Raw genomic sequence first — 15390 nt, 5'->3', positions numbered from 1 at the left:
ATTTAGCTCTCCATGCCTCAGTTTTCTCATCTGTAAAGTGGGGGCATTAGAGTACGTTCCACAGAGGGTGGTGTGGGAATCAGATCCGTTAGTATGTACGTGTGGGAGCAAAAGACAACACGGGGCCCAGCAAGGCCGGGGAAGCGCAGGCCGCTGTGGTCACCACTGTCCTGTTGCGGAAGCAGTTCCACATCCAGAAAGAAAGAAGCAGGAGGCCTGGGACTGCAGGGCAGTGAGAGACAGGACAGAGGGCTCCCGCTAAGGGAGGGCAGGCGTGTGCGTGTCCGGGACGTGGAGTAGGATTCCTAACTGCAAGCCGAGGGACCTCGGACCATAGGGGACAACGGGAAGGACAACATGAAGGGAGACACCTGGAAGGAGGTGTGATGAGCCCCTTTGGGCAAATCACCTTTCTCCTGACTGGCACCGACCGTGGGACTGGCCGGTGCTGTCGGCCATCCTGCGGGGGCACCTGGCCGGGGGCCCGGGGGAGTGTCATGCCTCAGGCCACATTTCGAAGTCAGTTCAATAGCCAGGAGCCAGATTCAAACCCACCTTGCTCTCCCCGTCCTGCTGGGTGCCTCACTGGTCTCTGTTCTCCTGGGAATGCCCGTGGGTGTCCTGCCCAGAGACGAAGACTCCAGGCTGCCCAGGGCCTGGCAGTGGTGCTCAGACCCTGAGAAGTCACCTTAGGCTGGCTCCTGCGAAGGGCACTGAGGATGGGCACTGGGGTGTCCAGAAAACAAGTCCGTCTGTCCAGGGCAGCGCCCCGTCTCTGGCCAGCTCGGGAGTTCTCCCTGTGGCTGCGCGTGGTCCTTACAGTTGACTTCTTGGGGTCCCACGTGCTGTTGGCACACATGCGTGTCTGTGTTGGAGTCTCCCGCGTACCCAGGGGGACCAGCCACCTGCGGGGGACCCGAGGCCAGAGCTGGCAACAGGAACACCGCCACGGCAATGATATCACTAACGCTCTGACCGCCGACGTGCTGCTGGGCTCCATGCCCCACCAGACCCTGACGCTGGCGCCGAGGGGGGCTGGATGGCCCTGTCCCCGTGGCGGAGGAGCCTGGAGGGACAAGCCTGGTGTCCGACCGGATTGCCTCCAGGCCTGTTGCTCTGACTTATAAGGCGGTGAAGAGTTGACATGGGAGGAAACAGAAGAAAATGGTCCAGAGGCGTGGAGGAAGAAGACTTTTCAGGGGGGGGAGGGGCTGTGTTCCCTGAGACCCGGCCCAGCACCGGAGGCCCCTCGTCCTCATCTCGTTTCCTCTTCCAAGCAGCACCTGGTAGGTGTCATCCCCAAATTATAGATGAGCAAACCGAGGCACACAAGGGTACATTAGTTGCCGTCTGATAAGCACGGGCGAGCTTAGGATCGGACCTATGGACGCTCAGCCTAGAAGCATTGCTCTGTTCTCCACGGGCCACATGACTGGCAGGACCAGGATGGAGCCAGCGCAGAGAGGACATTCTCTGCGGTGAAGTGCCCCAGCCAAGGCACGTTTGGGGGAGCCCCGCGGACTGGCCTGGTGTGTGGGGACAGTTGAAGTACTTCCTGGTTGATGGGAGGTGAGCCTAGAAGGGCCAGCTGTGGAAGGAAGGCCTTGAACCTGAGGCCGGAGCCCACAGAGTCGATCCTGGATGGAGATCATGGGGCCTCATCCAGAGGGGGCCCCAAGAGACTCGGGGTGCCCCCCATTATCCTCATGGGTGCAGAGGACGCTGGGCTTTCTCTCATGAGACTGACTTACCCCACGAGACCAGTGGGGCACTGTAGGTACCCGGTCAAGGACAGCATCTCCAGGGGCGGGTGCCCAGAGCAGGTCACAGGACAGGACCCGGGCTGAGGTGGGGACGAGCACACCCAGCGGTGTCAGAAGGTGTGGGAGGCCTGGCCAGGCCCGGCGCGGTTCAGCGGGCATGAGATAGTATAATGCCCGTTCCATGGTTTTCTTGTCCAAAGCCCTCTGCTCTAGGGTCCCTTTGGATCATGTTAGGGAGAAAGGCCTTCATCTGAGCCTTCGTGGTGTCCATATCCCACTGACCCCCAAACCCAAAGTCCTGCACACAGAGGAGCTGGACGAGTGCCCTTGGTGCCACGACTGGCTTCTGGGGGGGCATGAAAAGGGAACAGTACTTTAGCGACTCTGCCGAGGGGCCCCCAACACCCTGCTGTCCTCCGAGGCTGTGGAGTAACTCGGCTTTGAGGGACAGGCAGGGACCCGGCGTTGTGCAGCGGTGTTTCAAGGGGATGGGCTTGCCCCTTACTGTTGGGGCAGGAGGGCAGAGGGGCGGCGTGCCCTCCCCTGGGGTGCTCGCGGGGCACTGAGCGCCGTCCCGCACGGAATCTGTGGACACTGTAGTTTAAAATCTTAACCTGGATGGGCAGAAAGAATGAGGGAGCTGCTTCTGCCTAGAGTCGGGCAGAGGTGGAAACCAGGAGGGCCCTGGGCTGGGGCAGCAGACACAGAGACAGACCGATGGATGGTAGAGGGACATGGACCGTGAGGGAGACCACCGACCCGGGACGACGACACTGAGAGGCTCTAAGGAAGGAAGGTGGAAAGGCCTCCCAAACCATGGCCAGGTGACCATTTTGAGTCCATGAAAGTGGTACCCCGAGGAAAGGCCTCCGAAAGCGTGGCACTTTGTCTGCTCTCCCGCCGTGGTGGGCGCGCGGCCCCGGGAAAGCCAGTGGTCCATGGTCATGGTCAGACAGGTCACAGCGCTGCTCTGAAGCTGGACTGGGCTTGCTGCCCCAACACTACGTGGAGTGGTAGAGGGGATGCCATGCCATTTCCATGGTTTGGGGACACATGATAACGTCCTCCCATCACAAGTGACTCTCGCTCATTCCTAGCTCACGTTATGATGCCCAGCTCCTGCCGTCGCCGGCAGTTCAAAGCCGACCCGGTGTTTCAGAAGGTGCACAAAACAGGAGAAGGAGGTTTGCTGCTGAGTAGGGAAAACCCGGGCAGGGGTGTGAAGGCCCTTGGGCATCTGAGGGAAGGACCAGGCAGGGTAAAAATGAAATGGCCAGATGCATAGGAATATGGACTTTGGTCCTTTTTGTCTTGAGGTTGCTCTTGGAGAGGGAGGAGGAAGCATCTGGAGAATGAGGGTCAGTTTTCAACAAGAGCTCCTTTTAGTTTTGGGGCCAAGAGTAGTGGGGAGGGGAAAGGGGGTGGAGGATGAAGGGGAGAAGGGGAAGGAGGAAGGGAAGAAGGGAGGAGGGGGGAGGGGGAGGAAAGAGAGGGTGATGAAGGGGAGGGGGAGCAGGGAGCTGCGCAGCTGGGCTTATCTCACAAACACCGGCATCCAGAGAGAAATCAGAGCGTGGGCGCGGAGAGCAGGTCCTCGTGTGGTCTTGGGATGAGCGCAGTGTGACAATTGGGGATTATTTGATACTTACTGACACTTTTGGCATCATCTGAAAAATGAGAAGGATTTTTTTTTCTTCATTGTTCTAGCCAGGTTTAGAAGTGTGTGAAAAAGACCAGTTCTGCTTTTAGAAGTACAAAAACAACACCTGCTTCATGCCTGACAGACAGCTGGAACTGACTTCCATCTGATTCTCTGGTGTCGGCGCTGGGGCAGGGACCGGCGTGGGCGTGGGGGGGTGTGTACATGGTGGGTGAGTGTGTGTGTGTGTGTGTGTGTGTGTGTGCTGGGGCTTGGGGCATGTGCGCATGTGTGTAACGGGTGTGCGCGGTGGACGGGGCGCGCGCACATAGATGGGACCTACGCGTGTAGACGGGGCGCGCGCGAGTAGACGGGCGCGCGCACATTCCTGGGTGCACAACGGGTTCTCACTGCGAGGGCTCCTGTGGATACGAATTACAGAGGGGGCACAGGAAGTTGAAACGGAATCCGGATTTCATGTGTGAGCCTCTCACTCACCACACAGGCGCGGGCGTCTAGAAATCAGGGAGTGACTTTCTGAAACTCTGATCGTTGTTTCTGTTTGTTTCATGCTGTTCTCTCCCTCGGCCCCTGCGACCCTCGGCCCCCAACTCTGACATTAATTCCCTCCCAGGGCTGCCGAGGCCACTGAGGCAGATTCGGTGACCTATGCAGAGGGTTTAGCCCCCACGTGGCCCGTGACAGCTACGTGGGAAGATGCTGATGGTGTCTCTGGCTGGACGTTGTCTCACCCCCCGGGGTCAGGGAGGTTTTCAGCTTCTGTGCACGAGTCCACGGAGGACCGTGGGCACCGTGTGCTGGGCTCCAGGCATGGTGGCTGGGATGGAGAGCCTCACCGGCGTGTACCTCTGTCCTCGTGGCCTGGCGGTGTCCAGCCTCACTCACGCCATCCAACCCCATAGCCGTCTTAGCGGGAGAGCATCCCAGAGAATCCCATGGGATATTAACAGTGACACCATTGCCCATCCCTGAAGTCATGTGGGTCACCGGGGGCCACAGCCACCTGTAGCCAGCCCTACCGGGCTGGGTGCTCAGAGCCACTCTGACACCAAAGCCAGACCAGAGACCTCATGGGAATGGGTTTAAATTAGGGACAAAGGGGCGTTTCATCCACTCTGGGATGTGATGAGCCTCGCCATGAACGGTGCCTGGTCCGGAGAAGCCCCCCTGCACCGTGGGAGTGAGGCCCCAGGTGCTGCGCTAGCATAGGCACTCCTGAGAATAAAGCCTCCCACGGAGGGAGCATGTGCACGTGGGCCGAGCCCGCTTCATGAGGTCTGCATAGACACGCACAACGCTGGCACATGCGGGAAGCATTTACACTCCAGTGATGACATGAGCCGTCAGAACGCGGCTTGCACCAGCCCCCACCCCAGAAGGCAGAGGACCTCTCTGTGCCGCACCTGCCCTCCCTCCCATCTTCCCACAGACTGGCTCTTTCTGATTTCCAAATTCTGAGAATGTTCTGGAGCATCTTGGTGCTAACCAGATCACACAGGCTTGGGACTGGTGTCATTTTTGTGTTCTGGGACATCAGCACTGACCTCCGTCAGGCGGGTAGGAAGGTATGACTGCGTTTCCACCTTGTGGCAGAGAGGACAGCGTCAATGGGACACAGTTGTGGGGAATGGGGGGCGGGTTGTGCCTTCGGTGGTGAGAGGGACTGCACACCAGGGTGGCGTGAGTCTTGCCTGGCAGAGCGAGAAAATGTCTGTGTAGCTCTAGGATTTTGGGAGTTCGTGGTGCAGAATTTTACCTCCGAAAAATACAGAGAATAAAATCACGTATCGATTTAAAAAATAGCCAATAATCTGTTTATTTCCTGGCTCTTTCTAACTTGCTTGTAGCCAAGAACATTTCTGTGAAGTAAGAGCCGTGCTCAGTCCGAGGGAAGAGGCTATGTCAGGCTCTGCACGGTGGTGAACTTGGGCCCGACACCGGCCGTGAGTGGCCCCGCTGAGGGGATTTCCTGTCTCAGGAGCCCGTGGCCGTTTCTGTGGGAACTGCATGTGAGCCGCAGCTACCATCTGGTTGTCTAAGGAGAGACGTCTGCACGTGGCTCACATCTAGAGGAATCTAGTGCCAGAAGGGGTTTTATCCTGGGGAAACTGAGGCCAGGATGGGTGGGCGGCCTTTCCCTGTCCTCGTTTTCCTGGTCACGTTTAATGACGCAGAGTTTCATCTGCTCCTTGAACCTTGTTAAGAGAAGTCTACACTGGGGACATGTTCTAACCAGGTTTGTGCCATGTGGATGACCCAAGGAAGTCAAAACGACCCTGGATAGAAGGACTCCCCCTGGAAGGGTTGCCCAATGGCAGCAGGCATCTCTTCTAGAACAATCCGGTGTTTCCATCTCACAGGACAGACTGTCAAGCCGCTGCTTATGAAGTCTTAGGGGGAGTCATCTTCGAGGGGCGCAGGTGGGGCGTGAGCGGGTGTGAGCAGGGCGGGGCTGAGTGTGCGAGCATCTGGGTGTCGCTGGAACAGATCGCTGCGCACTTGGAGGCTACAGACGGCACACATGCATTGTCTTCAAGTGCCGGGTGTTAGGAGTCCCAACTCGGGGCTGCGCTCCTTCTGGAGGCTTCCAGGAAGCATCTTCTCCTCGGCTCTCCCAGCTTCCAGGGTGGCCCTTCTTGCCTTGCGGCCCCTCCCCCCATCTTCAAAGCCAGCAGGTGCCGTCTTCGGATCTCTGGTCCCCGACCTCTGCATCCTTGATCGTATCTCCCAGCACTGCCCCTGCCCCGCCTGCCTCCCTCTTCCCTTAGAAAGAGGGATCCTGCCTGGATAATCCAGAAGATATCTCTGTCTCAAATCCTTAATTTAGTCCCATCTGCCAAGTAACACAGATTCTAAGGAATAGGGTGTGGACATCTTTGGGGGTTAGTATTCTGTCTGCCACAGGAGTGGGCACAAATACCCCCATCCTTCCCTGCCTCCCGCCATCCTGTATCCCTCCCTCCCTCCCCCATCCCCCACCCCATCCCTCCATCCCCGCCTCTCTCCATACCTCCATCCACCCCGAGTTCTCACCCCAATCCCCCAACACTCAAGGCATGAAAAAACCCCAGGGCAGGTGGGGATTGCTTTGAAGGAACACTCTTCTGTTGTACCTAGGTGAGCTTTGGAGACATGAACTAGAACCTTCTATCAGAGAATGGGCCCTGAGGTCACCTTTCCTTGTGCTCCCATGCAGATGGCAGCTGCCCTGAGGGCCCGTGAGGAGGTGGCCCCTGTGGGTGACTCTGGAGATGGTGGCCGGGTGCCCCCCTCCCCCCCAGCAGGGTGGCTTCCTGGCTAGGATAAATTCTGTCAGCGATGGGGAGCAGCAGCCCTGAGGCCGTCCACCAGCGAGCATTGACAGGCCGTCACCCCTCCTCCTACGGAGCTGGGGCTGGCCGGCGTCCGCCTGGCTCCTGGGTGACGTCCCACCCCTCCCGGCCCCTTCCTGTCAGAGCTGCGTCCCCCATTCTCCCCCGGAGCAGGTGCACCCCATCCCTTACCTTGCCTTTCCTCCACCTTGTGAGCACACCTGCCCGAGAGACGTGACGTGGAAGGAGCCCAGCTGCCCGGGTGCCGGGGCGAACCCCACTCCGAAGTTCTCAGGGCAGGTTCACAGCCTGCGGCATCTGCCCCGTTCCTAGTAAGGTGTCTGGAGATATGGCCACGCCCAGCGGTCCCGTGGCAAAACCGCAGAGCCCGGTGGTTCCCATTCTGCGTGGGGCGGCCGCCTCGGCGCGGTCGTGAGTGGGGAGCCCTCTGTGGCTCTCCCTGCAGGCTCCACGTGCCACGACGGCCGGTCCCCAGCTATGTTTGCTGCGGGCGTGTTCCCCGGAGGGCTCAGCACGCTGAACGGTCAGGATGGCACTTGACCTTGGGACAATGGCAGATTCAGCCCGGCTCTCCAGGCACCCACGGCTCCTATCTGCCACCTGGCCCAGCCCGGCACAGGGGGACAGCGCGCCTTTGCTTGGTTTGGCTCCGAAGCCAGACCTGGGGGTTGGCCCACCAGCCGCCGCTTCTGAAGCCGCAACTCGGGAAACCAAAGCCGAGGGACCCGGCGGCTTGCCGGAGTCTGCGGGACAGGATGCTTGTTGTTTTCTGCAGGTAACCGGGGTCAGGGGCCTAATGGGTCCCCGAGGGCTCAGACGGCAGGACCCGGTTTGCCGGTGCTGCCCGCGAGGAGCCGATCCCCCCTCGCGCGCTGCCCCTTCTCGCTAGGCTGGATGGCCGCGGGAGGCAGGAGGCAGGTCTCCAGCAGGAGGCCTCAGGGAGCACCCATTCCGGTCAGAGGACAGGCACCCTCCCGCATGCACCCGGGGGTCTGGAACAGAAGCCAGGGTCCTCCCCCAGTGTCAGAACACCCTCTAGCGCCCCACAATTGAACAAAGCACCTGAAGGCTAAGGGAGGCTTTGACCTGCTCAGAGCTCTTTGGATGCACACAGGGGTTTTGGCCTTAGATCCAGAACATGACCCAGGCAGGGGGCATCCTTGGCCTCTGGCGATGGGGGACTTTGTTTTTTGGGGAGGAAAGGAATGTCCTGGCTTCTCCGGGAGGAGTCTCCGCCCAGCAGACTGAAGGCACATTCCTGAGTCCGGCTGACCTTGACCGTGAACAGGAGACACCACAGGTCCCCTCACCTCTCCGCTGTGGTCCTGGGCAGGGCAGATGCTCCTGCCTTGGGGGGAAGACACTCCCAGGTTGGGCAGCGTGGTGGGAAGGTCGGTTCACTGCTGACCTGCTGTGTGACTGTGGGCAGGCCATGAACCCTCTCTGAGCCCTTGCTTCTCATCTGCAGCTTACAGGGAAGAACCTAGTGCTGGGCTTGCCGTGGGGCTCAAATAGGAAGATGTGAGCGCGCTGGTGCTGGGCTCGCCCCGAGCACACCCAGTGCGGACACGTGCCTGAGAGCGGGGCTGCTCCCCGAGCATCTCCTCTAAGGGCTCCTTTCTACCAAAGGAGACATCTGTGTGCCCCCCACTCAGCCAAAATGATGTTGCTGTGTGTTCTCTGAACCTTGTCGGTTGGACAGACACTGTGTCCCTCCAAAGCCCCGCTAACTGAGGTCCCAGTGCTAGAGCTTGCCGGCGTCCCCTAACAGGGCAAGACCCGGTGTCCGAGCAGGGTTCCCGGCCCTGTGATGAAGGCACCGGACACTGTCCTCTCTGTTTATCTCTCCTCTTCTCTCTCTCCTGTCTCAGTTTTGCTTTGGTTCCTGGCCTGTTTTAGGGATGGGTTGCCTGCACCCTGCGTGGCCTGGCCCCTCGTGGTTTTTGTCCCTGGGATACCCGGGGCGTCACGACCGCAACTGGAGGCCACAGGACAAGCATTTGTGTGAACGAGTGTCCACGGCACACAGGGGAGGAAGCCGGCGGCCCCTCCACGGTGCCCAGAGCTGGGTGGGGGGTGGAGCTCCTGGGTGGGAAGTAGGACAGGGGGTTGGGGCGCCTCCCCTCCGTTTCGTATTTCTAGAAGGGGACACTCACAAGGCTCTGCAGCCAAGGACGGTTTCATGACATGAAGACAGAGTTGTGCATGGGTGGGACCCCCTCAAAGCCCACTCTAAGGGGGTTCCCAGCCCCCCAGCACCACATGAAGGTCTCCACCTCCAAGCGGGCACGCGGACCTCTGCAGGTCCGGGAGGAGGACAGAGAGGTGACATCACCTTCCACCATTGCTTTGACATTCTTCTATCCCAAATGTGTGTTTTGTTTTGTTTTGTTTTGTTTTCTGAAGAAAAGCAGGTTGCTGAGATTAGAAGAGGCACAGCCCCGAGCCCGGTCCTGCCCCGTCTCGGCTCCCTGGTGCGTGCAGGCCCCACACGGGAGGACCCCTCCCGTCCAGCACGCCGCAGCCCACCTGTCTTTTCAGGCTGCGCTGGGAGCCAGCGTCGCCCACGGAGGCACGAGTCTGGAGCCTCCCCGGCCTTGTGGGACCTGGCCATGTGCTGCTGCAGCCAGCTCGGGGGTGCATGGGCAGACCCACCATGCCCGCAGCTGGCTGTAAATGATAAGACCCCAGGCTACACCGCAGCGGTCCACCTCCTCCCCTGAAACGGCCTCTGCTCCCACAGCTCCCATGGTGGGCTTCCTGGCAAGCTGTCCCTGGACATCGCAGCCTGTGCCCCCCAATACCAGGGGACAGCCCCGGATGCTGTCACAGGATCCCCCGTGGGCACTGCTCCGAGGAAGGGGCCTCTCAGAGCCCCAGGGTGCGGGGCTACCCCCAGGCCAGGGGACTGCCTTTGGCCTCCAAATGACCGATGGTCATCTCGTGGTCATCTCGGAGACTCATCTGATTCCCAGGTCAGCAGCCTAAGGGAGGGTTTGCTCGCGAGTAACCCCGACCCTGACCTGAGCTGCTCTGACACTCCTGCCCGGCAATGAACACACAGATGCCTGCCGGGCAGGAGTGCTCCCTCAGTGATGTCATACAGGTCCCCATGGCCCGGGCCCTGGGCTGCTTGCCTAGAGCCCCTGCACCAGGAGCTTGACCTTGCAGAGGAGAAAGCCTCTGCTGTCCCCTGGCTTCTCCACGTGTCTGTCCACCGAGGGGCAGACACACTCTACTCTTTGGGGTCTGGGCCCCTCCCTGCACTTTTCTCCCTTGGCTCTGGTGCCTGTTTGCTGACCGGAGTCACCTGAGTCCCAGGGGCAGGCATGTGAGCTCCTCCTCCAGACTCCGTGCACGCCTCGTTCCTCTGCCCCCTTCCCACCCGGCGACACCAGCCCTCCCCAGGCGACTGTCGCTCTGCGTAATGAGGCAGATTGCTGGGCCACAAGCTTCCTGCCTTCTGCTTCCGCTCCTCTCTGCCTGATGAAACTAGTCCTTGGGGACGCACTGTCCAAATCAAGGTGGCACCCAGCGACAGGCGGGGTGCGGAGGGGTCCCGCCTGCGAAAGACGAGGAGGCCGCTAGGCGAGAACTCCCCAGGCCCACGCAGGTGTGGGGGTGCAGGGAGCACAGGGTCAGTGGCCCGAGAGAAAGTCTAGAACAGGGAGCTCTGTGGACGGCGTCACCGCCCCTTGCGCCGCTGGGTGTGGGAGGTCAAATACATCGTTCGCGTGACTGTGGTCCTTGGAGGGTCTCCTCGGACAGTGTTTCTCAGGAACTGAGAGAACGTTCCCGAATCAGGAGTCGCTCCCTGTGGGTGCAGTTGCTCCGATTCTGCTGTATCTCCTGGAAGGAAGGTTGACAGGGCTCGCTGTGCGACGGGACGGGTTTCCCTTTGACGAAGTTCTGGGACGGAGACTTGGCAGAAATTCAGAGCAATTCGATGTGGCTGCAAAATAGTAAACTCTTGATTATTAATTAATTAGTGCTACTTTATTTAATTATAAGATAATGACATGCATCCATTTTACAATGAATAATTCATGTGTGTATAAATGATAAATACACAAAATAAGAATCATTTAATTAATAAAGGCACTTGCTTACCATCGTGGGGAGGAGGGGGCACGGCCGGTGGCGTGGCCCCGGGCTGAGATCTGTTCACCCTGGCTATGGGGTCCTGGGGGGGGCACCTGCCTCCTCGGTCCTAGGTGAGGTGGCTTCCCCAGAGGCCAGAGAACCCGCGTGCAAGTGGCCCGTGAACCCTGCGGGGCGCCCACGAGCCGGGAGCGGCTAAGGGAACCCACGGGATGTGGAGGAGGCACAGAGGAGGCCGACGTCCTTGCCCAGAACTCGGCGTTTACACACGCGTGAAAAATCTTGCTGATCACCTCAGTTGAGTCGTTAGCGTACGTGCGCGCTTGCCCCCCTGCGAGGGGGTCAACCCATGCCCCCAGCAGTGGCTGGGAACGAGTATGATGTGCTCTCTGCAGGATACAAGACCCTCCTGAAGGGGATCTCCGGCAAGTTCAACAGCGGGGAGCTGGTGGCCATCATGGGGCCCTCTGGGGCTGGGAAGTCCACGCTCATGAACATTCTGGCCGGGTACAGGTGAGGACACCTGCCGCGGAGAAGGGGGTCTTGCCTGTTGTTGGCCTGGGGCAGCCACCAGAAAGGCGAGGCCCTCCTGGGTCTGTCCTGTCATTCTTAAGTTCTGTACAGACTCCGGGAGGCCTGTGGGGTTGAGCATGAAGGAGTCTTAGGATGGGAGGGCTCGGGCGGCTTAGCGTCTGACTCTTGATTTCAACTCGGGTCATGATCTCGTGGTCATGAGATCGAGCCCCGTGTCAGACTCTGGGAGCTTCAGGGGGTCTGTTTGAGAGTCCTCTCTCCCTCTCCCCACCCCACCCTTTCTCTAATTTAAGGGAAAAAAAAAAGATTGAAAAAACCATAAGGTAAGCTGCAGGAGAACCGTGAGGCTGGGCCCAGGGCCCCCGTGCTCTAGCCTGGGCCTGTGTTAGTGCCCGAGTCCCTCCAGCATCTCTCCTGGGGCAGCAGCCGGAGAGGGAAATCTTCCCACGTGTTGAACTCCCCTCTTAGAGCCGGCGGTCGTCTGCTCTCGGGCTCCCACTTGCCAACGTTAGCAAATTCTCCTAACACTAGCAATGCTTTCATCTCCTGGAAGAGAGGACAGCTGTCACCCCTTTCCTTACGCCCTCTGAATTACTCTTTAATGCCAGAAATTAGGATTTTTAAAAACCTCCCATATGGCAGGTTTCTGCCTGTTGAATTCACATCAGAAGTTTGAGGCCAAGGCCCCGTGTCACGGGGGCGCCATGGTGGGGGCGGGACAGGAACGGCCACTTTCAGTACAACCACACCTCAGCCACTGCCTGGCCCGTGGGCGCTCCGGCAGCCTGGGGCCGCTGACTGCTGCCTGGAGGTGCCTGGGCCCGAGCCTGGCTCCCAGGGCAGCTGCGGGATGCCAGTGCTTCCCCTGGAGGAAAGAGCCAAGGTCGCTGTACTGGCCAAGACAAGTTAGAAACCAGAAGTGATTTCGCTGGTCGCCAAAGCCCCTTGGCGTCCCTGGGCTATGGGACATCTAGGAGGCTGGTCCTTCGGGGAAAGCCTGGGCCCCCCCAAACCCCCCAGGGGCTGGGATGACGCACGGGGAGAGCACAGGGAGGTGCGGTGCACAGTGGGCCTGGGGGAGGGGGAAGGGAGAAGGTGGCTGGCGTCCCCCGACCTACTGCATGAGGGGACAAGGAGCATCCCCTGGGCCTTAGGGGTGCAGGGCCTGGCCCGGTCTTCCAGCCTCCTGTGCCCCGGGAGCTGAACCCTCTCAGGCCTCGGGAACTGGTTCTGACGGGGGCGGCCACACCTTGGCTGCAGAGTCCTGGCCTTGGGGTCCTTCGGTGTAGCCGTGGCTGCTCACGAGATCATTCGGAAGCCAATCTCGGAAGCCCAGCAGAGTCAGGGTGTCTGTCCAACCCGGGGGCCACAGGTGGGGGCCCCCACACACATGTCCACCCGTTGGCCGCTGTGCCTACAGGTCCGGCCCCCCGTCCCCATCCCCCCCAGCATGTTCTCCACGCCGCTCCTCCCCGCGCGTCCTGGAGCTGCTCTGAGTACCCCCATCCTTCCGGCCCCCTGGCATCCCCGCCAGAACCGGTCAGCGGGGCAGCTGCTGGGAGGGGCCGCCCCTGCCGAGGCCCTGGAGGAGGAGCTGACCTTTCTCTCGTGGGCTTTGCAGGGAGACCGGCATGAAGGGGGCCGTGCTCATCAACGGCCAGCCGCGGGACCTGCGCTGCTTCCGGAAGGTGTCCTGTTACATCATGCAGGACGACATGCTGCTGCCGCACCTCACGGTGCAGGAGGCCATGATGGTGAGCCCCCGCCCCCACCCGGCCTCCCTTGGCAGAGCCCGGGGGCCCCATGGGCCACCTGCGCGCTGCCAAGTGTGGCTCTGATGCTAGGCCTGCTGTTGGGACAGCATCATTGAGAACAAACTCCCAGCGCCTCCCGTTCTCCTGGACTCGGGATGGCAAGGTCATGGGCAAGTTTGGGAGAAGGTTATGGCCCCACCTTCTGTGGCCAAGATCCTCCCACCCGTGTTCCATCAGCTGCCTGACTTATTTGTGGCTCTCGGCCTGAGTTCCCCAGTCTGACGCCTGAGTTGGGGCCCTGAGGGTCTGGTCTTCTGTCCCCCCTGCCAGCCGGGGTCACAGGGGAGTGAAACCAGCCCCTGCTGCACACCCCCGGCCTTCCAGGCCCCAGGGCCCACTCCCAGGCCCCTTTGTAAGCAGAGGCTCACACAGTCACCAGCGGTATGGCTGTGAGCCCGGGCGCCTACACGACGGGGTCTGGGGCAGCCTGGACGTCGGTCGTATGCTCGGGCCGCTTGCTTTCCTGCCTTTTCCTCGCCCACTGCAAAAGATAGTGCCCGGGCTCCAGGCCCTCCCTGTTCTCTGCTGCCCTACCTTGCGCCCTGGTCAGTAAACGAGCGTCTGCCTTGGTTTCCCTGCCAAGAGAGGTCTTGCCCTGTGCTCTGACCTGGACGGGGCAAAGCGTCCTTTCTGCAGGGCTGGAGAGGGGCTGCCCGGCGTGTCATCTGAAGGGTTACTGCAGGGGATTCTTATCTCAGCAAAGGGAAGCGGGGTAAGATGTCGGATACGCAGTCTGCCCCCAGCCCTCTCTGCGGGCTGTCCTTATCCCTGTCCCTGGGACTGAGTGTTCTAGAGGGGGGAGAACTCTCCACCGGGCTGGGCCTCGCCAGCAGACCCAGCTTGGGACCCCTAAGAGCTTATCCTGCCTCTATGCGACCTTTTGTGCCAGGGCACAGGGGCTCAGGAGGGGTTCAAGTAGAAGAGCTTCAGAAAAAAGATGTGTGCCCTCCAGGCACAGCCAAGAAGCCATCTGAGATGACAGCAAGCATCCCCGACATTTACTGCTCTCCCGGGCCCTGCCTTTGTTAAGCCAAGGCAGGTGGGAAGCCCATGCCCCTGAGGGATGTCCCCCATCATGTCAGCGTGAGGTTTGCCCTTCTGATCACCGTCCGTTCTGCTCCCACCCCTGCAGGTGTCCGCACATCTGAAGCTCCAGGAGAAGGATGAAGGCAGGAGGGAGATGGTGAGTGTGCGCTCGGGCCACAGGGTGTCCCCAAAGTATGCGAAATCCATTTGGCAAATGCGTGGGGAGGGACTTTTGGGCACTGGTTTTGTTTGCTGGTTTGTCACGTAGGTTTCTGTGCCGGGGACAGTGACATCTCAGGGTGCGTTCCGGCCCTGCAGCTGGGGGTCCAGCAGGGGCCTCCTTGTCCCGAGACTTACAGATCTTGGCCTGGCCGCCCACTGGCAAGGACACAGCGGGAAGGCTTAGGTGGCCAGAGCACACCAGCCTCGACAGTCAGCCAGGCACGAGATCTGCCCCTTTTGGCACCCGATATGCTTTATACCCCATTGTTGTTGTTTTTTTATAAAACACTAACAATGAAGATGGTTAGTCATTCCCTTAAAAATAACCAGCCTCCACCCACACGCACTCACAAGAAATTTGGTTCTTACACATTATTAAGCAGCTTTAAAAAAAAAAAAAAGTTTCCAGGTTGCTGGAGACCTTCTAACCCTCTGCATCGCCCCTCCCCTGCTCCCCCAAAGCCCAGGGCCCAGGTACAGGGAAACAGCCCCTGCGGGCCGGGAAGCCCCCCGCAGCCCCCGTGGCCCCTGCAGCCCCATATGGCTCCGTACAGCCCCGTACAGCAGGCGGGACTCATTTATGTTTACTCCTCATCTGCGGGAAACTCAGCTTCCCTCCTCCCTCCACGGCTAGCCTGGCACTGGGGGGATTTCCATGTGAGAGTGGAGTTGGGCGAAATCCCACTCATGCGTGACACCATCTTGTCTCCTAAACCCTTGGAAGATGAGGGTCTGGCAGCAAAACGAGGAGAATCAACAGGGTTACCCCAAGTGGTGCGACTTGCCTTGTTGCCATAAATCAGAACTGTGCGGTGAGCCCAGCTAAGAGACATTAATAGCAATTCTGTTTATGGCGTCAATTCCCTTTCTTGTGGCACATAATCGTGAACGTGATGTAAATGTGTCAGGAAGACCGTGCCAGGCGTCACTGGGGCTCG

At 59.9% G+C, this 15390-nt stretch overlaps 1 protein-coding gene across 3 annotated transcripts in view; it reads left to right on the top strand.

The window, feature by feature from the left end:
* ABCG1 (ATP binding cassette subfamily G member 1) overlaps window positions 1-15390 on the top strand; it is a 65215-nt gene that overhangs the window by 36711 nt on the left and 13114 nt on the right. For all 3 annotated transcript variants that reach the window (XM_032865285.1, XM_032865287.1, XM_032865286.1), the window contains exons 3-5: window positions 11252-11369; window positions 13012-13144; window positions 14337-14387. In XM_032865285.1, the coding sequence (XP_032721176.1) occupies window positions 11252-11369; window positions 13012-13144; window positions 14337-14387 (302 nt within the window). The remainder of the gene's footprint in view (window positions 1-11251; window positions 11370-13011; window positions 13145-14336; window positions 14388-15390) is intronic.

Source organism: Lontra canadensis, unplaced genomic scaffold, assembly GCF_010015895.1.
Source record: "Lontra canadensis isolate GAN:19392208 unplaced genomic scaffold, GSC_riverotter_1.0 scaffold29, whole genome shotgun sequence".
Taxonomy (NCBI): domain Eukaryota; kingdom Metazoa; phylum Chordata; class Mammalia; order Carnivora; family Mustelidae; genus Lontra; species Lontra canadensis.
The sequence above is the reverse complement of the archived record's forward strand: the minus strand, read 5'-3'. Positions and strand labels throughout refer to the sequence as shown.